The 23,673-nt window shown below is 37.0% G+C and overlaps 1 protein-coding gene and 2 long non-coding RNA genes across 5 annotated transcripts in view; 2 read left to right on the forward strand and 1 right to left on the reverse strand.

Moving 5' to 3' along the window:
- CXADR (CXADR Ig-like cell adhesion molecule) overlaps positions 1-14,121 on the forward strand; it is a 33,096-nt gene extending 18,975 nt beyond the window's left edge. Inside the window, exons 6-8 of one of the 2 annotated variants that reach the window (XM_066977530.1) lie at positions 279-417; positions 739-925; positions 13,521-14,121. In XM_066977530.1, the coding sequence (XP_066833631.1) occupies positions 279-417; positions 739-925; positions 13,521-13,562 (368 nt within the window). In that variant the 3' untranslated portion in view covers positions 13,563-14,121. Of the gene's footprint in view, positions 1-278; positions 418-738; positions 4,951-13,520 lie in introns of those variants that run through there. The other variant, XM_066977529.1, reaches the window with a different exon arrangement.
- On the reverse strand, positions 72-19,037 carry LOC125184870 (uncharacterized). The gene is made up of 3 exons (XR_007169431.2): positions 18,769-19,037; positions 6,939-7,061; positions 72-363 (listed from the first exon to the last, which is right to left on the reverse strand). It is a non-coding gene; the product is annotated as an uncharacterized lncRNA (long non-coding RNA).
- Positions 18,959-20,511, forward strand: LOC136786432 (uncharacterized). Of its 2 annotated transcripts, none has more exons than XR_010825062.1 (3): positions 18,959-19,061; positions 19,319-19,436; positions 20,091-20,511. It is a non-coding gene; the product is annotated as an uncharacterized lncRNA (long non-coding RNA). The 2 variants fall into 2 exon arrangements; XR_010825061.1 differs by having other exon boundaries at positions 18,975-19,061; positions 19,322-19,436.
- Positions 20,512-23,673: the final 3,162 nt, after the last annotated feature.

Below are 23,673 nucleotides of genomic sequence, written 5' to 3' on the forward strand. Positions count from 1 at the left end.
TTTCTCTAAATTCCTAAAAAGTTTTAAAACAACAAATAAAAAACTGTTATGCAACTGATGGTTGCAGCTTTAAGTCTGTACTTCCCTCTAAATACTGCCTTTTTTATGCAGGAATCTGCAACTCTGTTGTCATTCTAAATCATGGATTGAAGCATATCTGATTCAGTGATATGCTGTTAATCTGGATCATGTGGAAACATACTGTTTTTAATGTTGAGAGAAAAGAAAATGGTCATATAAATTTAACACTTAAAAATATTGTAATTTATCTATTCTAGCTATAAATACAGCTGGTATAATTGCTGGAGCTATTGTAGGAACTCTGCTGGGTCTCTCCTTACTGGCTTTTCTCGTCTTCTGTTGCTGTAAAAAACACAGAGAGAAGAAGTATGAGAAAGAAGTACATCATGATATTAGGTAACGACATACCTAATTTCTGAGTAGTATTATATGAAAATTAACTTTTAAATGTCTTTCTGTGAGTAAGATACTTAGTGGTTGAGATGTCTGTTTTAATTTGTTTATTGAAACACTAACAGTTTGTCTGAGAACTTGTTTTAAATATGTCGTGTCTGTAATTTCAGTTAGGATCTTAAAGGCAACAAATGCTTCATTATTTCAGTTTAAAAAGGCTACTGTGTTAGAATAGGAAGAAACAAATGGAAAACTCATGTAAGCTCCTGCATACTAACATTGACTGAATTCTTGTTCTGCAACTGAATTTTTCTTTTATTCCAGAGAAGATGTTCCGCCTCCAAAAAGTCGCAGTTCAACAGCCCGCAGCTACATAGGCAGCAATCGTTCTTCTCTGGGCTCAATGTCTCCCTCAAATATGGAAGGATATACCAAAACTCCATATAGTCAAGTCCCAAGTGAAGACTTTGAACGTACTTCTGGTCAAAACCAAACCTTTCCATCTTCAAAGGTAGCTGCACCTAATTTAAGTAGAATGGGAGCTGTCCCAGTGATGATTCCAGCACAAAGCAAAGATGGGTCCATAGTATAGAATATTAATTTAAATCCTGTTTTTTAATTGTTCATTATAAGTATTAGAGAACTACGGTGTTCCATCCCTCATTTAAACAATGGCATGCAATTTTCCTTGAAGAAAACAAAGTTAGTTTGAAAAGCCACCGATTCTCATTTTTAAACTTATTAGTGTATAACAGTTGAACTATTTGCTGAAAGCACGGGAGTTCATAAATACCAGACACTGAAGGTGTTTGGACCTCTGGTAGGTTCCTGAAGAGGCACTGTCTGCTAATGTGCAGCTCTGAATATGAAACAGTAATACACAGTTGAAAAGTAACAAAACCATTTCATATGTAGACCATGAAGTTCCTCAGAGTTCTTGAATTTCATCCTCAATTTTGGAGTAATAGAAGTATTTTAATTTGGCCACCGTCTGAAGTTGCAGTGGGGCTGAAATACCGAGGATGACTTTGAATTCTGTTGAAACGCTGAGTATTTATGCAGCTCTTTACCTTCGTAATGTTTATTTGGAGTGCTTCCTGAGCTTTTATTTCAGGGGCTGCCAGTTATCTGATTGGTTCAGTTAATATAATTGAATTTATCCTGAGTTTAAAATCTCAGTGACTGGAAATGCGATAGGAGACCTTGTGAGCGCTTTGAAATTTGAATTTTACCGCAATAACTAGTTTTAGTCATGTCAGATAACTTAATATTAAGTTATCTGATGTAAGACATCCTATCAAATTGTTAGTAGTGGTATATAAGCTTTAAAATCTGTAGCTCAACTGTTATATTGTCACAGTAAGAATGAATATGTATCTCGACAGGTCTTAACTTAATTGTAGCTTGTATTTTCCAAATCCTGCTTAGGTTCTAAGGCAGTGTTCTTACTTTCTAATAAACCAATTACCTAGAAGTTTCATTGGGCTTTAATAAAGCTGTTAATTAACTGGTATTTGATATCTGTTCTCTTGCTCTCACAGTTCTTCAGAAAAATCTTCCCCTTAAGATGATGATACATTTTTACATGAATTTGCAAGGAATTTAACGCTTACTTCTCCTTGTCTGTTTAATGGCCCTAAATGTTCTTACTAATGGACGTTTAGATTTTCAGCACCAAAAATTTCATGTGGACAGAATCTAGGAGAAAATAGTTATCCAGAATTGCTGATATGACCATGTTTCAAGAGTCTATTCAAAAAAAAAAAAGCCTTCCCAGTTCTGCTATCTTAAAGCATTACAGGAGGAATAGAACAATTCCTTATCTTAGTTTCACACCTGCTTAAGGACTTTGAATAGTTTCTGATAACTTTAAATCTAGCTCCCATAGATATGTAGTTTCAGTAAAGTGCAGTTTGAATCTTTTTTTCCTTCCTTCCTATTTTCTAATCTCCTTCTCACCTTGTGCTTGGGTGTGTGTGGGGGGGACTCCCTTCAGCTTACTCTAGCTATAGATGTTAGGCTACTAACTATTTTGGAAAACTCTAAATGATTATAGTATGTGGCACAGAGGTTGATGGAGAAAATATCTGAAAGAACCTGTTGAAAGATGTTAGTATTGTTTGTATGTAGCAGCAGTGAGATAAAGGATTTCCCCGAACTTCTAGGCTTAGTGTCTGCTTTCTTGTAGCTGCTTACATCTGTGATAAATCATTTGGCTTACTACTAAATGTTTCCCATATCTTGTAGTTATGTGCACCATTTTTGGTTGGCACTGTTAACGTAGATAACATACCCTTTATACCGAATTTAGATACTTGAATGGCTACTAAGTATTCTAGACTCTAAAATTTTACATATTTTGGACTTTTTTAGATTGTAAACTGATACTGTTAGAGATCAGATTTTTTATCTTTCATGTGTGCCTTTTCAATAAACTTTGCTTGATTGTATCTTCAGTTTTTAATGAAATTTCTGGTGCCTAAATTTACTGTTCAGACAGGTGCTTAGATGATGGTACAGTTTTTAAAACATGACACTGTGATCTGATTTTTTGATTCTTATGTACTATTTATACCTCTTCATGCCTATTTTTGGATGTGATTTCAGTGACTCTCTGTATTGTTCTGTATTTCAAATTGTGGGTTACTCCTTCAATTGGTAGTTATAATGTGTTTATATTCCTGAAAACTCTTCACTTGTGTGGTAAATAATAGGTTTAGTAACTGTGCCAAACTCAAGCTTATGAAGAACAATAGATGAGGAGATGACATTTTGCATCCAATTACTGTGACAGAAGAGACTTTAAAGATATTTTGATCATAAACTGGTTGTTTACCTTGCAACTAAGGCCTTCCTTAATTAAAAGGGTATGGTTATTTGGATCATAAAAACAAGCTGAGTACAAAACTAGAACTGAATCACAGACTGAGAGATAGCTAGACACCTAAGCAAACAGGCAACAAACCTACTGAATTTGATTCGTAGCCCTCTGTGAACGTAATTTGAGATGAGGTGTGGTTTTTGTTTGCTTCTGCTTTTTTTTCCTGTCTTGAGACCCTGTGCTTTCCGTCAGGTAAGCCCTAGGACACTCGAGAAATTTCTCACTCAAGCATGCAGAGCAGAGTTTACACATACTTAATGCTCTGTCAGATTGCACAAAACAATAAATGGACAGAATGGAAAGACAGCATGATATGCCCTCAGAGCCTCGCTGTTAGGCTTAGCAGCCTTGACAGTGTCTGTCTATTTATGTAATTGCATGGAAAATAAAAGGAATGGAATCTGACATAGTCCTTATCTGAAATAAAGAACCTCTGACTTGGGGTAAACTTTGCCTCAAGTTGCTATCATCATGCCTTTTTGAATAAATAAAACACTACAATATAAACTTAATACCACTATTATAAATTATTTCTTTAGTCACTAGATTCGTAACTTACACTGGATTATGATTCTGAAAAGCAGCTACTATACTTAGCAATGATTTTTAGTTGTGTAGGACATGAATTGAGTAAACACATGAGGTGTCAAATGTTACAAACCTGCTAACAGAACTTTTCTAGGAAGTAGTGGCAGCTGATATACCTGTTAGAAGGTGGCATTCTTAATATCTCATTTTATTTAAAAAAAAAAAAGGAAAAAAGAATGGGGGTGGATGGGCGGTGATAGCATTATGTAAATACTCTAAATGAACCGGAGAAATTACTAGTTAATGTCATGACTGTAAACTTGCCTGTTGAGGACTACTATATATAGAAGAAACCCCTGAATTATAGTATGGTGTGAATAAAGTATTAGACTTGTAATACTGTAGAGGTTATGTAACACTTGTCCATACATTACAAGCCTTTTCATAAACTTCTGAAATGGATATTTAAAGATATTTGTGTGAACCTTCCATACCTGAAAATGAATACTTTTGAATTATGTAGTGCACGGAAATGCCTTGTTGGAGAGGTAAAATGACTTTTGAAGCAAATGTACAGTGCATACATCTTTATCAACCGTGATAGTCACATTCACGTTAGGTGTATGCTTCCTGCTTGGTAGTACAAGTAAGACTTTTTAATTACAAGCTTTCTCTGTAATAATGCGTATTGTATATTGCTGTTTTCCATGATAGCTTTTTGGTTTTGTTCTTGACTGTGTATGTTCTGGATCACTTTAGATCTCTGTGGCAGTCTAAAGACACAATTCTATTTGTATCACTTAAACCTTGTTTTATACGCTTGATAGGTGCTTCATAAGGCCCTTTGGATGTTGGTCCTCTAGCACTGAGGCACAGCTCAAATGAAATTGGAGCAATAATATTTCCTGGAATCCAAAATCTTATGTTATGCTTCTCATGCACAAAGCATGAACTTGAATATCGATATGAATTCCAGTATGAAGTTTTATATTCACATTTTTGGGGGAATGATATCACAAAATACAAGTATTGTTTGTGAATCTGTAAAAACAAATCCGAAACTTTAAAATGCTGTAGTTCCATGACAGACTCGTGTACTTTTTGAAATAAAACTGTTGGAGAAAACAGTAGTCTGTCTTTATTTTAAAGCAGCACTTACGTATGGCTTCAACTTTACTCTTTCTGTAACTGGAAGTGAACTAATAAACATGGGTGTGTATACCACACTGGAAATAATAATTTCTTGCCCCCCTTCCCAGCCCCCCCCCCCCAATTTGTAAGTAAAAGGAATTAAAACTTTTTATAGATATTTTAGAACATGCACTCAATATGGAAATTCTAACTGTAGATACACAGATGTAGTGATGAATTTAAACATCTGGGCAGCCTCAACAGGAATTCTAAAAGAAAAAGCTGGGAAGGAATTTAATTTTTGACCTGGTTTTATTTTGGGCAGAACCAAGTATTCCTGAATCTGATAAATTCTTGTTTTTTAAATTTTTTAAAATTCAAACAAGTAGGCTTATATTTAAAGCATTTTGACAAAATACTTGTTTTTATGTCAACCAACTTGCTTTTTTTATTCAAATAAAGATGACCTGGGACACCTCCCACCCCTTGGCCTTGCAAACCAATTGCTTTTCTTTCTTTGTAACTTTCTCAAATACAAATGCAAGTTCTTCAGTGTTGTCTTGGGTGCTTACATTTTCAGGAAACAAGGTCTGGCATGGGTTTGCATTAGTGGCATGTTTTGTATGTTAATACCATAATACCATTAGAAGACAAAATTGCTTACATTTGTTCTTAATGAATGCATATCTTCATATGATAATGCATACTTGTGCCATGCCAGATGTGTCATTTCTTTGTGTATATTTAAAATCTTTTTAATGTGTGTACAGAAGCATATGAAGTTAAGTGTACTAGCAGAAAACCTTTATTTTTTTATATTTCAGATAAAGATTTGTGCTTAAATACAAAAGGATACCTAATAAAAATAAAAGCTCATATTGCTGTTATTTTATAGAACTCCTAAGAAATCTTTCTGCACCTTCATAATGTTAATTTCAAGACTTCTGTCCTTTCCTAATTTGGCAGTTTTTTCTCAAATAGAACTTTCATGCTGCAGCTCTTGTGCTGCTTCTATTTAGAGACAGGTGATTGTGAATCAGAGGAACTGGTGAATGTGGGGATTCCAGCAAAGCAACTAGCACTTAGCTGGTAGTGTCATAAAAGAAGAGAGGATGCTCATCATGGATTCTACAAAACCTTTATTGTCCTCACATATGTATTAGACAACACCTTGGATAAAGTTTCTTAAAAGGTCTGTCTTGCTGTTTCTTTGCTGAATTTCTTAGACATCCTGTGTACTTTGAGCTTACTATTTAAATTTTTTCTCAGGTGGAGAGGCTCTATAATTATGCTGATATTTAGTAAATTATTAGACTAAGTGTTACAGAAAACACTTAATGCCAGCTACTTAGTTTTGCTTTCTTCTCCGTAAAATCCACAAAACAAAACCCTTTGTACAGAAAATAGCTGATCAAGGAGTAAGAGTTGAATGAAACAAGCTATGAGTGTTGCCTACCTTTCCAAGTCTTCTCATATTTTAAAATTACCTTTCACTTGAGGGATAACTGTAGGTGATTACCCGGTTCTGAGAGGAAAAAAATGTTCTGAAAACAGGGATCGTTTAAAGAATTTATGTTGTTCTAAGGCAATGTTAGTGCCATGTTCCTATGTTGGAGTGTAGAAGACAGAAGTTTTCAGCTGCCTAGTACTGGCCAGGGTGCTTTGAATAGCAAAGTTAATTCAGTGGCAGCAGCTACTAGTTGGTTTCTCTCTTCAGCGGATCAGCATATTCATTGAATTATTTATCAAGCTTGTATTGACTAGATGAAGGACACTTCTACCATAATCTACCATAATATTCAGAAACATAAAAGTTTTGCAACTTTTACTAACCTTATGTGATGTTAGGATTACTAGATGGTAGGAAGGAGACGGGTATCTTTATAAAGAACTTCAGTAGGTCGGTTACACAACTTGATTATGTAACAATTTTAAAACGGCAATATTAGAATAGACGTTAACATCTGAAAGCACATCATTTTACCTTCAGTAATCTAATTTTTTCTTCAGGGTAAAACCTCTTGAGGCAGTATGCCCACTGGGAAGCTCAGAGAGCTGTGTGATGCAATGACAGTTGTCCCACTTCTCAGGGCTGGAAGCCTCGGTTCTGTAAGTGGCAGGCAGGGAAAAGTTGAGTGAAGTAGCTGAAGGGCATGGGACTTCTTTCCAGGAGTACTTTTCCAACTTACAAAATGGGAAACGGAAAGTAGCAAGTCTGATCAGCGTATTGGGAATTTTGTAGAACGGTTATGATTTCTGGAAACAGAAATGAACTGTCCAACCTCTTGAACCCTTTTGCTGCTCTGGTTTCCGGCAGTGACTGATTTGGTGGTTTTCAGACAATCTGTGGCACCTTTTTGTATTTTATTTGTTTAAGCAGTCAGTATATTTTCACTGCTTAAAAATGCAGTGTCAGGGACTCTTCCTACCATGAATAATTTCTGCACCTGATGTCTCCGGTTATATTGTTACTAGTAATACTGTATAAAGAAGCAGTGAGAAATGGTAGGAGCTGCAGTAAACGAAAGTCTCCTGCACAGCCCACATGGTGCAAGCAATGAGAGCCCAGGTTTCTTGGTGCTCACCAAACATCCCTAGGGATGCAGTGATCGTTTGGGTTACGTAGCAGAACTTGGTGTCAGAATTCAGAATGTGGTATCAGGGAACACTGTATCAGATGATAAAGAGCTATGAAAGTAACTTCATCTAGTACTGTTAGTATAATAGCTTCCAGTTGTGTCAGTTTTGCCACTTACGTTCGTAGTGAATTGGGGAGAAACATCTGTCTTTTTGTGGGCAGTTACTGATATACAAGTAAAGTAACATTTTTCCATAGCTAATGATTATTTAGCCTGCTCCATGATCTATAAGTGGGATTACTGTCCCATACAGGAATCTGAATCTCCTTATTTCATATTGTTTGTTAATATCTTAATTGTAAAACAGCAGTCAGGATTAGTCAGATTTCACAGAAGTTAAAAACGTGTAGCAGAGCTTCCATTCTCAGCACTCAAGGTCTCTGTCAGCAACTGGCAGCAGCATCAACTTGCAGCATCTTGCTAGTCCTGTGAATGGACGGTGTTTCTAAGAAACTGTTTTCTGAAGTGAAAACACTTGAGCTGTGCCATACTTAACGATAGGAGATTAAGATAAAATATTTACTTAAGATTTCCATTTACGAGCAGAATAGCTCAGGTGGGAGGGAAACTGATATCCTTAGACCAGAAATAAAGACAGCTGGTGATAAGACAAAACTACTGAATTACTTGCGACTTCTGAACAAGATGACAGCTCTGGGGCACAGCTGGTGGTTTGTGGAACTTGTCAAAAAGCTTATGTTGTGGCTGCCAGCACTGTACTTTTTATACCAATAAATAGAATGTCCTTTTATGTCACTTCCAATCCTATAACTGTCAAGAGCAGAAACAGTTCGTCTAAGCTGTAAGAGCTGTAAAATGTAAAATAAAGCTTGAAGTTGCTTTATTTAATATCTCCTTCCCTGTTCCTTCTGTCCATTTAGTACAGTGACTTCTTGGGTACCAACAGCTTCAAATTGACTATTTGTTGTTGCCCTAATTTCGTCCTTGTATTCTATAATGTGAAATTGCTTAGGAATTGCAATGTCCATCTCTTGCATTAAACCTGAATGTTGGTTCAAGTAACTTTGCATAAGGTATTTAATTACCTTGTTATCATTACTTAAGATGGAAAATTCACTGTGTTTAAAACACAACTTCAAAAAGGTTGTCGTCTCCCATGCTGACTCTAGCCTACTTAAGAAAAAAAAAACATTTTGTGGATAAATGGAGGGGTCTGAACTGAAATGAAGTAGTAAATTCTCTGTTTTGACAATACTGATTGCCCTCTTGTGGCTGACCTGTAGGTAGCTTTAATCCTTTTCTGACTGGCTAAAGGCCACTGTTCTACTGATGGTTGACTGTAGCTTACTAAGAAATGTTTCTCAACAGAAAGCAAAGTGACTCTTAAATACCAGAAAATTATTTTCTTCTTGTTTATTCAGGAGAATAATTTAGGTAAGAATATTCAGGAGAATAATTTAGGTAAGAAAATTATTATTCTAATCTGCATCAATTATTTGCAGACACTATTTCTCTGCATAAGCTCTGGCATAAAGCTGTAAATTGTACAGATATCATTAAAAAATGTACAGCTGAGATATGAGTATAGCTTTTGACAGTTTTGGCTTAAAATACTACTCTTATGTTACCCTGTTGCTAGGCTAGAAGTAAAAACTTCTACATCCTTTTCTTAAAAAAAAAAGCGTAACTGAAACCTGATTGACTAGTATGGGTTAGTCATTGAAATATCTGTTTTCATGAGACTGCAGTTAAGGTCACCAACAATATTTCTTCATTTGCAGAGGTCCTTGGGGAGGGAGAGGATCTCAGACATTTTAATTGCATCTGTAGGCTTTTCTCAGGGGCAAGATAGTGAAAACTGATTCTTGTAAGAAAAAAAAAAAGTACAGTTCTGATCATGATAGCCTTGTGTAATTGAAAGAGATTGAAGTTCTAAACATTAATTACATCTTAAAATTGATGTTACGTTTCTACTTCAAGTATTTTAATTGTATTATTTAAATAAGATATACTAATATGATTTTTTTTGTTAATAGTGCGTGATATGGGTGGGCAGGCAGGAGTTTCCAACAACCTGCTAAGATACTTTATTCCTAGATGAAAGAGCTGAAATGAGTTTTAGAGCCTTTATGCTCAACAGTCCTATTTTGCCCGAATTAGCATAATTTCCCTGCCCCCAGTTATACCTGGGCAAGCTAGGATTTTAATCAGCACTCTAAAAGGGGTATCCAACTGACAGTGGAAATTGGGTCATTACATTACACATGTGAATTTTATCCTGACAACATCCTGTGTCTGTGCCAACCATATTAGCTAACTTGCTGCTGGCTGTATAGTTTGTACACGGGGTGAAACTGCTGAAAATGCCGGGAACCTTAGGACATGCTTGGTGCTTGACATGGCCAACAGAAATGCTCTCACCTGCAGTAATAACAAAAGATTTCCAAGGCAAGGAAGTCTGATTAATGAAGTAGAGGGTTAGGGCTGAGGTCCTGGCTATGTCATGATGTAGCCACGTGATCATTTTTTTCTTTTTCGAATACTGACAGCGTCTCCATATTCCTCAGTTTCCACATTTGTTAAAATGGAGACAATTCTGTTGAGTTACTGGGACTTTAGAACTAGACTTTCCATCTCACCACCTCATTTTTTTAAAGCTATCCTTGACCAGTCTTTTTAGTGGTTGTCAGCTACCCATCTAATGTTTGCTTTCAGTTTGAACTGTCGAATTAAACCTTCAAATGACCAGCACTTAAAGGTAGTTGCCTTGGTCAGACCATCTGTAGTTGTCCGTCCCCTACCATTTGCTCTTTGTTAATTCTGTCCTAACAATAATCGCTCTTCCGGTACTTCTGGCACTACTTGGGTATTTCAGGATGTAGTGAAAAGAATTGTAGGTCAGATCTCATTAGGCAACTTCTTCAGGGCGAAGGATCCCCCCAGACCCATTGCCAGTGCAAGGGGAACACTTTTCTTCCAGATGCATTGTCACAGAACCCAGGTTAGATGCCTGCTTGGGATCACCTTCACAGGAAGCATGCCTCTCTCTCCTTCCCCTGAACTGCATTTAGGAGAGAGTAGTCACGTAGACCAGTGTCCCTCGTTAGTCATCTGGGTCACTTGACGCTCCCTTCCCACCCTTTTCCTCTGCTGCTCACTTATGGGTGTAATGAAAGGTATTCTCAAAATAAGGTAGTTCATCCTATTTATTTTGAAAATACAGAGTTAAGATATATTGAGTACTTCTCTTTATTATTATTGATGTTGTAGTCATCTAGCCACGTATGCTTACACTGCCAGGCTGAGGTACATAAAGAGGGAAGAGCTCCTTGTCGTCATTGGCCCTGTCAGCAATGAATTACTCCTTGGGTTTGCCTTTCTATACATCTTTGCTTTACCTACAGCTTCCCACTTGCACCGGTGGCTGACGTTCCACTTTCTTTCTATTGCTACCTGTCTATTTCTGATTGCTGGATTTATTTCACCGTCGGAGCAGGATGGATTTTAGGCAGCTTTTCCCTTTTCTGTATGTTGCTATTGAACAAGCTTTTGTGGATGATCATAATTTTTTATTGTTCTTTTCTATCATAGTTTCTGTTCCTAACCAGTTTCACTTGTTTTGTACTGTTTTAGGTATTAGGTACTGTAAACTAAATATACGTAGTATCTTACACTGTCACCTGTTTACTCAGGTTAAACATAAAGCTATGATCCCAGGTACCTGGGCAGACTACAGTTTCTAATTAATTAATATTTGTCCTATGAGAGCCAAAAGAGTTACCACATTTTGTTTATAAGTTACAACAGCAGTGGGTAGTTAGGTATTTGTAGATGGTGTTCCTTTATCACAGCTGCGTGAATAACCTCTAGCTTCATGCTAGGGTTCACTTGCCAGACTTCATTTTTCTTTTTTTTTTTTTTTTGAGAGAGAGATTTACTTAAATGAGAAGGAGAAGAAAACAAAGACTGAAAGTATCAGGACAGTGCAGGAAACAGAAAACAGATTACGTTGTATTTGTTCACGTTGCCTTTCCAGCTCTTTTAAGCATCTGATTTTTTTTTTCAAAACTTTTGCTTTCCCAAACAACTGGGTGATCAAAAGCTATCGTCCTGTTCCAATCTGGTCTCTGTGCACCACACAGCAGACTTTTTTTTCATAAGCAGGCTATGTTAATTGTCTCTAAACTCATTTGTGAGAAGGTGTGAACAGGACAGGCTTGATGGAGAGCCCTCCTTGAGTAAGCCCCTACTTGTGTGCCTGTTTTATCCTTCAGAATAGCTAGATTTATAAACTTTTTGGCACGTAAGATCTGTTTCTTCAGGCTTTTGCAATAGAATGAGATAAGATGAACTGTGGGGGGAGCAGGATAATCTTTTTTAGAAGGCTTATGTTTACTAATTATTAACTGGATATATTTGAGAGTTGTTGATGAAAAATGTCAGAAATAGGAGTGCTGTGTTAACTGTAGTGCAAAGACAGGAATACAGATTGAAAGGACATTTCTTGCCTCAGTGTACAATTCTAATTAATATGCCTCTTACAGAGTATCAATTAATTTTATCAAATACAATTTCAGGCTGGTGGCAGTGTTCTTCTTCCTGTGGTACTAGAGTTGAGCATAGATGTGTTAAGTTAGGGTGGAAAATAAGTTCCAGGAGAAACAAACAAGTTGCTAAAATCTTTGCAAATTGAGAGAATAGTAGATAAATGATAATGAAAATTAACTTTGTGACTATTGCATGTTGTTATCCCTTAGAAGAATAACTTTTGAAAACAGACTGTATAAACTGTAAACAGAATAAGGTTGTTGAACAGATCAGCAAATATGGTGATTTAGTGCCAAGTAGTACTTGGCCAAGTAGTACTTGGCACTGCTTTGAATTATGCTTCCAAGCAAGATTTGTGAAGGTGCTCGATTATTTTCACTATCATGTGCAGCTGGAAGATTTATTCAAAGTGTAATTCTAATTGAAATGTGACAGCTTGCGAAGAAGAACGTGAGTTGTTACAGAGATAACCTGAGTCAGTTTTTCAATTAATGGTCTTACAGATGAATTGTCATGAAGTTGAGGCATGTTTTAAATATCTGTCAGTACTGTGACAGCGATACATAAGCCTTTAATAGGCTGAAATTGAGTAAGAAAGTGGGATTTTTCCAGTAAATGCACTATATACATACACATTTGTGGATTGTTAATTAAGATTTGTTTTGTGTTAGAGTATCAAGTTTTGAAAATGAATATTGGTGACTGTCAGCAAAGTTTGAGTACTAGCAATGTAGAAAAAAATAGCTTTGCAGCACAGAGTTGTAGCAAAAATGCTTAGTTATCATTTTTCTTAGAATATCAATCTAGAATATTAGGTCAAAGAATACAGAGCTAGTAAAGAACGGCAACTGGAACAAAGAAATTTTTAATTAAGTATGTTTTATTAAGTATGGGTGAGTCATTGGGTACTTTGAAAAGCCTGTTTGAGTGTTCATTAGCACTAAGCAAAAATGTGTGGTTCTTTGGTAATTCAGTTATTGGTATGAAACAGAAAACTGCCATCTAAGCAAACTTTCACAGAAACTTTACAAGTTGACTGTAGTGGGTGTATGCTGGGAAATCCATGAGAATTTTCAATAACCTAGGTGAAGATACTAGAAAACTTATGACGAAGTTAAAATCACACTACTTACTGGATGGCATGGAGAGCAATTCTGTTAGCTGCAGCCAACTGCATTGACATGAGTGGGAGTTAAAGCATGTTTTAGGCGAAATATCAAATAATTTCTGTTAAAATTAACTAATAAATCAAGTTAGCTTGCTACACTGCTGCACTGGTTTTATCTAAGACACTGGTATGAACTCTAATCGGAATGACCATCATTTGGATGATTATCTGAATCATACATTTAATTACTGTATGTTGAAGTGTCTGGCCCCTCTTTAATATAGATTAATGATATTCTTTTTTTTTATAGTATGGCATCGCACACAAGATTGGTGACATAACAGTGGTATAAACATGAAGAAACAGGCATCATTTTTTGCATGAATTTCAAGTACGGTGAAACTGAAGTTCATAATGAAGTGCTGTTTTTTTTTGTTGTTTGTTTTTTGTTTTTAACTTAATCTCACTTTAGATTCAAGATTGTAAAGTAGGCTGTATTTGGTTTTTTAAGTACCAAATTTTCTTTTATATATTTTTAATGCAAAGTTTACAAAGTGACTACCAGCATTTTTCTTGCTAGTTTTGTATTTTAAAAAGAACGCACAATCACTCCCCTTTGCCCCACCATCACGTAGATTCAAAAATTCATCAGGTTAACAAAACCAACTCAGGTGGTAGAAATACAGCCTTAAGCAGTGGGGCATTGAAAGAGATTTTAATCTTAAATAGAGTAGTTTTTTTTCCTAGCTTTCTGTTCAGCTGATATGATAGGAAGTATATCACCTATTCAATACTGTAGTGCTACTACAGTATTACTGTAATGAGGACTTGCAACTTGTGTTTGAAATGTATTGTATTTTAAGATTGTATATGTTTTCTAACAATAAAATGTATTTGAATGCTACAGTTAATGCACGCTTCAGCATAATCTGTTAATGCAGATGTTGTGGTAATTCATGTTTGTACACCGTCTCGTTCTTTCTGTTCCTCAGCTTTTACCCTGCAAAAAAACTGGAGGAAAGAAGAGTGCACTCTTTAAACCAAGTTAGGTGGTACATGGTCTTTTGTAGTCTGTGACATGAGACTTTGAGTACAAATTAAAACTTTGAGTTCATAATAAAAACATCAATCTACCTAACCATGTAAGGATGAAATCACAGTAGACTGATCCTGTGGATCAGAGGTTTTAATAATTCACTTTCTTCTTTCTTTTATTTTAAAGTTGTGGCTAAGATGAAACTGGTGGGAGCCTAGTACCCCACTGATATTCAGGCAGTTTTGAAAATGGTCATTTGGTTATTGTCACAGTCCCCATAAATCAGAGCAACTTAAGGACACTACATCTTTCTCTGCTCTTGAGAAATGCAGAGTGTATGTGCACATACTGTGCTTTTTTGTTTGTTTTTGTTTTACTATTATAATATGTAGTTACTAATTTAAAACTTAATCCAGTGATATCTGCTATGCTGTACTCTGAAGGCAACCATAAACTTTATTGGTGATACTGGTGCTTATAATGCTGAAAAGTATACTACTTACTCAATTATTTTTGCGTCTGTTTTTGAAAGGAACACAGCTAATTCTATTATAAACTCAAACTGAGATGGATGTTTTTGACCAAAAAATCCATACAATCGTTTTTGTCACTGCATATAGAAAGAAAATAAATTAAGAAAATAGTTTAAAAAAAAAAAAGGAAAGAGGAGTTTCTAAATGTCACAGTTGCTTAAGTAGCCATTTTTTTGAAGTAATTTCAAATTTGATTTAATTTCAATATTATAATTGCAGAAAAGATACTTTGCCTTTAAGAAACACTTATTTTTATGCCAAAACATTACATTACTCATCCTTTCTTTGACTCTGTGCTGCCTAAACTTGTCTGTGAGCAAATCTGGCAAGTAATTAATCATGGTAAAATTCCACTGGGAAAGTTACCTGGTCAAGAAGAACCAATTGCCTGTTTGATTCCATAAGACTGTCACATAAGACAGTAATATATAAATAAAACCTTTTTCACTAGAGTTTGCTCCAACTAAGATGAATAGATATTCCCTCCCACCCCCACCTCCCCACACACCCCATCATCTAAGTGATTAACTGCTAGTGTTTTAGGAGAGGGGAGAAATGCAGGAATTACTGTGCAAGCTTATAGTGTCGGCTAGTTGGTTAAAAAATTAGTTTTGTAAAAAGAACTCAGGGAAAGTCTGAAACTTCATGCACCTAAGTATGTCCTTGGAGTGAAAGGAGCCATTTTTGTACTCAAATTCCTACCTAAACAAACTTTTAATATATTTTGAGTAAAGAAAAATAACTGTTGCTCTTGAAGTTAAATGTGTGTTGCATTTATTTTCTTCAATAAAGCTAGTAGCTGCAGAACTACTTTGTCATGTCTAATCCACGTGACAGTACAGCTCTTCTTACTAGCCTTCCAGATACCAACATGGAGTCTTTTGAAAGGTACTGAATATTGACTATTTAGTCCAGAAGTCTGCCTCAGTGAGATGGCCAAGTAAATGTTAATTTTGTTACCGTGGTGTAAATGTGGTACAAATTTGAAAGCCTACCTGATATTATATAGGCAGGTTGAAGATTGAGACTAACTCTGTCTGCATTCTGCCATCGTGTTCATGCTTAGAAGGTAAAATAATGAAGCCTGGAGATCATGCCTGGATAGATTACTGTGACCTGGTGGCTGTTTATGAATTATATATGTCAGTAGGCATTTTTACTTGGATATGATTCAAGTCTTCAACCTTTTATCTTTGTATCTAGCATGCAGAATGTCTTCTATGGTCAGAGGGTGGAGGAAACACCCTGGCTCTTGTGCCAACACTATTAAATGAGAAGATCTTCTTGCCAGGGCTTGCTTTTCACAAGAAAGTTCAAGCAGTGCTTATTTGGTAACTGAGCTCTTGTCCACACCCAAAAATCTGTCTTTCTTTTTCATATGCAAGCTAGCTGACCTGGACAATTGGACAAAGCCTAAGAGCTGCCTATACTCAGCAGCCTGCATCTTTGCTGCAAAATGGATAAGCTAGCTTGCAGTGCTTTCCCACTGTCCCTGCATAATATGCAGGTCTATTGAATGTGAATTCTTGAATCGAGCTGTTACTGTACTCTATTTAGTTCAGACCTCTTCAGTATAATTTTTCCAACAGCCATTCTAATTATACACATCTGAAAAATAGCACTGTGCTCATCCATTTTCACACTTGCTGGCATCTTCTCCACAGTTACCAAGCGTTCTAGTCATGCAGACCTTTAGGTTTGATGTGTGCTTTGGAAATCATATGTTGCAATCTAAGACCGAAGTTGGTTATGTGGGATCAGACTGCCTGGGTGTTAAACCATACACCATCTGGAGTCTGAAGCAAGCCAGATCCTTCATGAGATGAACTTTCCTGTGGTCTAGGGGCTGATCCAGATTCAAACTTTGCCCTACAGGCAATATGGCTGCAACAGGCTCAGAAATGCGAACGAACTATGCCACCACAAGGCAATTTCACATTGCTACAACTCTATCCAGGCCTGAACTTATATCATTGTAATTATTTCCATAAAAATTAGAAACCCCAGACTGTAACTCTAGCATATGCATTTTAAGCAGCAGAACTCAGCATGCTAGAAGCTGAATTGGCCAAGCCCTTCTTGCTCATGGCTTTTCATTCCTGGCCTTGGGCTATATCTTATCTTTTGTCAGCATAAGCATTGGTGCAGCTGCTGTGAACCACATCAGAGACATGTTTTAGTTTAAAATTACTTACATATAGTGTAGTTTAGTTTTAACTCAGATATGTTCATCATTTCAGTTCACCAAGCAGCTGCACCAATATTTGTGCTGACAAAAGGGGAAGAGAAGGAGGCAGTGTGAAAGTGGAAACAGGGATCAAAGTACAAGAGAAAGGTAGGACAGCTTATTTCAGCAGCAGTGCTAAAAGTGCTCTGAGCGGGGAGTTAGACTAGATGCACTCCAGAGATGCTGTCCAACTTCAACTATTCTGTGATTCTGTGGAATAGACACACATAGCCAAATTCTCCCTGCATCAAAAATGGCGATTCTTAGCAGCCGTGTAAATCTGAAGGTGCTTGAAGGCTACAGTTACCTCTGCTTCCGACTCTGGTGATTCCAGGCACCCTTAACCGTCCTGGCCTGCTCAGAAACCAGCTGGTCTGAATGGGATGCAGGCTGTGTTGTATTGCATGTGCATCCTGTGGGCTACCACATGTACAAACCAGTCTATACAAATCCAGTGTGTTCTCAGGACATCCCGCCCCAGCCAGTGTTGGGACTAAACATGTCAGCAGAAGTTTCCACTTTTAATACTTAAAGGAGATGGTTGTTGATAATGCTAATGTTGTCCTCAATTATGAGCTTGCAAAAATGTATGCAGTTATTTTTTGTGACTGCAAAGTAATTCCAAGTCTCTCCCTAAGGCATCTGGTGAAATAGATTCACTTGGGCAAATCGCCGTTATCTTCAAGGGCAGTGTAGCTAGGTCACTGGTAGTGCAGTTCTCTGTGCAAACTCTAGGTCTACGGTTGTTTACAAGATGTAAAAGGCTCAAGTTCAAGTGAAGAGGAATAATTTACTTCAAACTCAGCTCCAGTAACATGTGGAAGGCGAAGAGGGAAAACATTAAAAGAAAAACCAGCATCTCTCTCTACAATGTGGTGTACCATCCAAATACTGCTTGCTTTAATCCACATACGCAAGGCCCAGCTCATAAAATTTAAACACTGACAGTAAGAGTTGAGTGTGGTTCATTCTAGTTCATTTCTATTCCCCTTATGACTCTGATTGTTTATGGGAAAATGTAATATGTTAAGAATTGCAAGTAATTTATTTTGAATTGTTTGCTTATATAATGCAGGATGCTTTAACGTTCAGGAAGCAGCAAGGCATGAGCAGGAGCCTGAGCTGATACTGAATATGTCAATGTGCTTACAATGCACTGTATGTACTCTGTTCTGCATAAGTAATTCCCCGGTTACAAAGTAAATTGCATTAATTAAAAATGTCACAACAGAAACTGAAAGTTTTGCTTGACAGAGAAATTATAATGGAATTACTGCCTTCTGTGTTAACACTGTCTCATGCTGCTTTTTTACCATGTCTGAGTGTCTAAATTGTCAATGCCAGGTCTCTGTCCTCACAACTGAGATGTCATTAATGCAACAAGAATGTGTTGTCTTTGCAGAAAAATCCCTGTTCCCTTCACACCTGTCTTTCTCATCCGTGAACCTTTTCTATGTAACCCCCTCTATTATCAGAAAACAAACTTTTTCAGAGGTTCTGATAGTCCTACTCTTCATGTTAATGGAAAAGGAGGTGGTAAATTTAATACATCTCTGATCAAATCATGCTTTAACATGGAAATGAAGTGCATGAAATCCTTGCAGAACTGTTTGAAGAATGCTGTATCTGAGTTGCTGAAACTGCGAAATAGAGTACTAACACACTGAGGCCTGTCCTGTGACAGGCAGAAGAGTTTCACACTTTCAAATCCAAATTTTGACATATATATATATATTTTTTTTTATGTATATATATTTCATACCTGTGAGTATGTGACACCAAAACTGCAGAGTGGAAGCCCTGCAGTTAGTGCTGCTGGGTGCCCTCCAGGGCAGTTCTGGTCCCAGTAGTCACGGTGGGGTGGCTCAAGAGCTCTTGGACAGGCAAACCAGGATGGATGTGGCAGTCTTCTTTTCTCTTCCCTTCAGCCCCTCTCTCAAATCAGAATCTTGCCCTGTCATAAGGTGTCTGAGATTCCAGGCAGTTCTTAGCCCTTGGTCTGTTGCCCTGGACTATGTGGTACACAAAGCTGCTGTTACTTTTCTAGGACAGCAGGTGTCTTACATTTGCCTCATTTTCTTTTTTTTTTTTTTTAGTTCCTTGGCTTTTTCTTCTTTTAAAGTAAAAGGTGTCTTTTCTCAGCCCTCGGGGCTGTATTTCAGTGGCCAGGATTTAACCGTCAGAGAGGTGTTTGTAGTTCCATAGCTACTGCTTTGGCATCACTGGAATAAACTAAGGATGGTTTAAATTAGCTTGGATTAGGCTTTCACTGGAGGAAATTTTGTGTGTTAATACAACTTCTATTATGCCAGCAGAACTATACGGCAGCAAAAATAAGCTGGTGAGTAGGTAGAAAATATCTGCAGCTCTTCCACCTAGATCCAGAAGTGAAGATGCTGTTGGGAAGCATCTATGTAGTGCAAAGAAGTGGTAAGCAACAGATTTAACATCACATTTTCAATTCTAATGACTTGTGCAGAAGTTTCTGTAGAGCTACTATTGGTATAGTTTATATGGTAGTAAGCAATGGAAATACTAACATAAAAAATCTGTATTTGTAGTGTGAAGAACCACACACGCTTTTGTACATAGCTGTTGAGAACAGGAAATTGTAGTAATTTATCCCTAAAAGTTTTGAGACATAAGAAAAAAACATTGTAATTATTTTAGTAAGGCTTAATCAGCTTGTTTGGTGATTAAGATGGGTTTTTGTTTTGTTTAACGTGCTTGCAATGGCAGGCCCTGAATACCATTGATCCTTGTGTGCCAAGCAGCTCACAGGGCTTGACCATGGTTGTGTGGTTTGATTGTACCACAGGCAGGTATTTAGATGCTTTGTGATCTGTAATAGTGGACACTGAGGCTCAGGGACTCAGAGGTCAACTGAGCACCCTGCTCAAGAATACAGTCATCATACATGTCCCACACAAGGGACTAAGGTAGTATGTTTATAGCTAACACCTTTTCAGTCTTTCTGGTGTAATATGTCCCCTTATGGACAGCCATTTCCCTGACTACTCATATTCTTAAACTCATGCTGGCAAGAAGGATATCTGACCAAAGGAACCTTTTTGTCTCCTGTAGCAAAATATTATTATTTGTGGAAAGAATGATACAGCTTGAGGCAGCATGGCCACCCACGAGGAATCGGTGGAGGACGATGGCCTCGCCATGGAACCAGTGTGCACGTATGCTTCTGAGCAAAAGAGAAATGGTCAGGGGCACAGGACTTCTGACTGCCTGGGGTGTATGTGGTGGGGTTCCTCACTCCCTAGTGCTGCTTTGGATTCTCTGGTTGATCTCTCCAGACAGCTCTTCCATAAAATAAAATAAGGAATCAAGGTGGACTAGCTCTAGTGCAGGGAGCAGGCCTTTGCCCTCTTTTTCTTAGTCGTATGCACGTACCCTGAGAGCTCCACTAATCTCTTTAGTTGCAGAGTAAGGCCAACTGTTATTTGACTTATAATACTATTTTTATTCATAAAATGCAGTGTACACACATAAATTGTTGTCTTATTGTATTATGCTAAAAAGCCAGATTTGGGCTTGTCAGTGGATTGCCTGAAGCAAGAAAATGTATGGAAGAACATAAACAGTACATTGTGTGCTGATATTGGTGGTGGCTTTTCTTCCTTTGTGTGCTCTGAATGTGTGTGTTTGGCATTGCGCTGTCATGCAGAAGAATAAGGATTAGATTTGTCCTGCTGTGAGATGATTCATGTACAGAGAATGTGCATACTCAGAAAGAGAGAGATTTCAAGAGTGAATCATTGGAGAGGAGCTGTTGATAGGAATCAATAACAAACTGATAGCTGAGCAGGGAAAAGTGGATTTAATAAAAGAAATTTAATCTAAGTAATTTTAATCAAGCCATTATGGTTGCTTCTCTGATCATTTCTGTTAAAACTGCTGTTCTTCATTCTTTTTAAAAATACATTTTGTAGGTATACAACTTATTCTTTGATTCTAGGTAATATATACATATTAATGTATATTTATATTAGATGCTATTTTATATGTATGCATATACATATAAAACAAATATTCATCCCCTGAGGTGATTTTCCAATTTTATTATATGATTTTGCTTTAGTACAATTTAAAAGCTTACATAATATTAGAATAGGGCTGGATATTTAAAGTTAAACAGCAACTAGATGTCAAACTGTTACTTCCTTTATGTAAAAATATGTAACATTTTTATTTCAATAATATTTAGCCAAATAAGTGTTTCCCAATATTGATATTACTCATGCTTTCCCAGAGATGTTAACAAAACCCCGTAATTGGCATGAATTCTATCCAGCAATGAGCACTGTAGGAAATGCATTTTATATCTGTTCCTTGTTAGGTCTTTTTAAGGCAAAGTGGAAATTCATAGGACATAACAAGCTTTGCATTTGGGTTTGGCTGATTTTCTTTCTGTACAACTAATTTATTCTGAAGTAAAAGGGAACATCAAGTTTAACATACTTCTCAGTAGAAAGCCTTCTCTGAAAGATTCTCATTTAGATAGATGTGCCTAACTTTCAAATACAGTGCTATGTTAATCTTAAACAGACACTTTCAGAAAATCTACATTTGCACTCTCTCCTTAGGAAAAAGAAAAAAAAAAAAAAAAAAAATCAGTAAATAAGCAGAAAGCTAGAAACAGTTATTCTGCACAGATTTCAGCTCTCATCTTCATTGTGAGCCACCCAGGCATGACTATATGGTTCTGGTATACAAGCCCTGGAAAGTAAGCTTTACAAAGCAAAACCATAAATAAGACTGTAGTTGTCTTCAGCTTGTCAGTTTGACTCCTATCTAAGCAGGTAAAAGACAAGTGCTAATGCCACTGGAAGACTGCTTGGCAGAAGCAAACCTCGTAGAGGTTTCCTCTCATTTTGGTTCCCAGTGGCCAGGTAACCTCACCAGAGAGGCACCTTCCTCCAGCTGCTGCAGATCCCTTGATGTGACTGCTGGTTGCTGTTCTGGGTCATCAATCAGAGGCTACAAGATAGGAGATGCAGTAGATTTTAGTGAGATTAATTCTTAAGTAACTCATCAAGACCTAAATTATAACACTACAGGAGTAAATGTTGGCCACTACTCCAAAAGTAAAATACCAAAAGACAAAAAGAGCTCTCTCCTTCCTCCCAAATTATCCTATCAACACTGTCAGCAGAGTTTATCTTTTAATGGATTTTTTTTTTTTAAATCTGGGATATTGAATGTCATGCACAAGCAGTGACACATAGTGGCATGTGTTGCAAAGGCCACCAGCACCTCTCACAGGGAGAAGGGGGCCAACAAAGAATGGAGATTCTTGTTTGGTCACGTAGCTTTCAGGTGTGTGAGTCTTTGTTACGAAACAAAGCTTGTATGACTCTGGTTTTGTCAGAGATATGAGCTGATCTCTTGACTAGGACCACTTGTCAGCCTCTTGCACGTTTGGATAAAGCTGCTACTGAGAAGAGGCAATAGCCTGTCAAAGAGGTTTGCTTAATGCCAATTTGTAGAAACCACTGCATGGTGCCTGCTGTTTACATCTCTGTAACCTTTCATCTTAGCCAGCATTTTCCAGAGCATATGTGGTCCTCTTTTCTTTTATTGTGCTTGTGTTTTTTTCGTGGCTTTGTTCCTGCAAACCTGTTGTTATGTCAGGTTCTCATGGGAAACAACTACCCCTGGTGTGGCAATCACCTGTCTTGCCCACTTTTTGCCTTACCTCTTCTCTTGTGGCTTTTATTTTTATTTTTATTAGTGAAGAACAAATATAGTGCACAATAAAGTAGTTAACAGTCATTTAAATTCTCAATAAATATTTGCCAATAAGGATATTTTCCATATCCAAATAATATGCAGAGAAGCTTCACAACTAACGTGCAATATTTGCACCCAATTAGTATACTCCAGTCAACGCTAAGAGCATCTTAAATGGGAGCAATCAGTAGGGAATTTGAGCAGGTCCTAAACAAAAAGTATAAAGTAGCAAAGGAAAAACACAGCAAGAAATAATTGTCATCCCCATCACCTTCATTATTGCCAACTGTTGCACTGCAGAGAGCCACATAAGCCTCTTGGACTCTGTTGCTGCTCTTCCCCTTCCCCCTTGTTATGTTCCTGTCTCTGTCTTTGTTTTTATTTTATTTTTTAATTTTTCATCTTTCATTATTTGAATATATATGTATATAACGTATACCATATGTACACAATGTATACCATAAGTCATAGATGCTGCTAATGAAGCTCTGTGACTGTAAGCCCATCTCAGCATAGTTTCTGTAGCACTTATTCATTTCATTTCTTTTTTATGTTTCTTGGAGCACAACCTGTGGACTGATGAGGTGTTAAATCAAAGGGAGGTGAGGCTAGAAAAACACTGCGTTTTTTTCCTGAACTCTACGCTCTCTGATTTATTTTCTTCATTTAATTTGATTGAGCAAAATTGTGTAACACAGCAATCCAAATTCAAAGTATTGTTGCTCAGGCAACAAGATATACCTAAGAATGAACACTGCAGCTTCATTAAAAGCAACGCAAAGGATGTAGTACAGTTGCCTGTGGAGATGTGTGTTGATCAGACTCTGAGATCTAACTTGAATGCATTATGAAAACATCAATTTATTTCTACTTCACTGCAGAAGCAGCAAAGCTTGCAATGGGAAGTTGGTTTGTATTAGTT

The sequence above is a fragment of the Anser cygnoides genome, chromosome 1 (assembly GCF_040182565.1).
Source record: "Anser cygnoides isolate HZ-2024a breed goose chromosome 1, Taihu_goose_T2T_genome, whole genome shotgun sequence".
Classification (NCBI taxonomy): domain Eukaryota; kingdom Metazoa; phylum Chordata; class Aves; order Anseriformes; family Anatidae; genus Anser; species Anser cygnoides.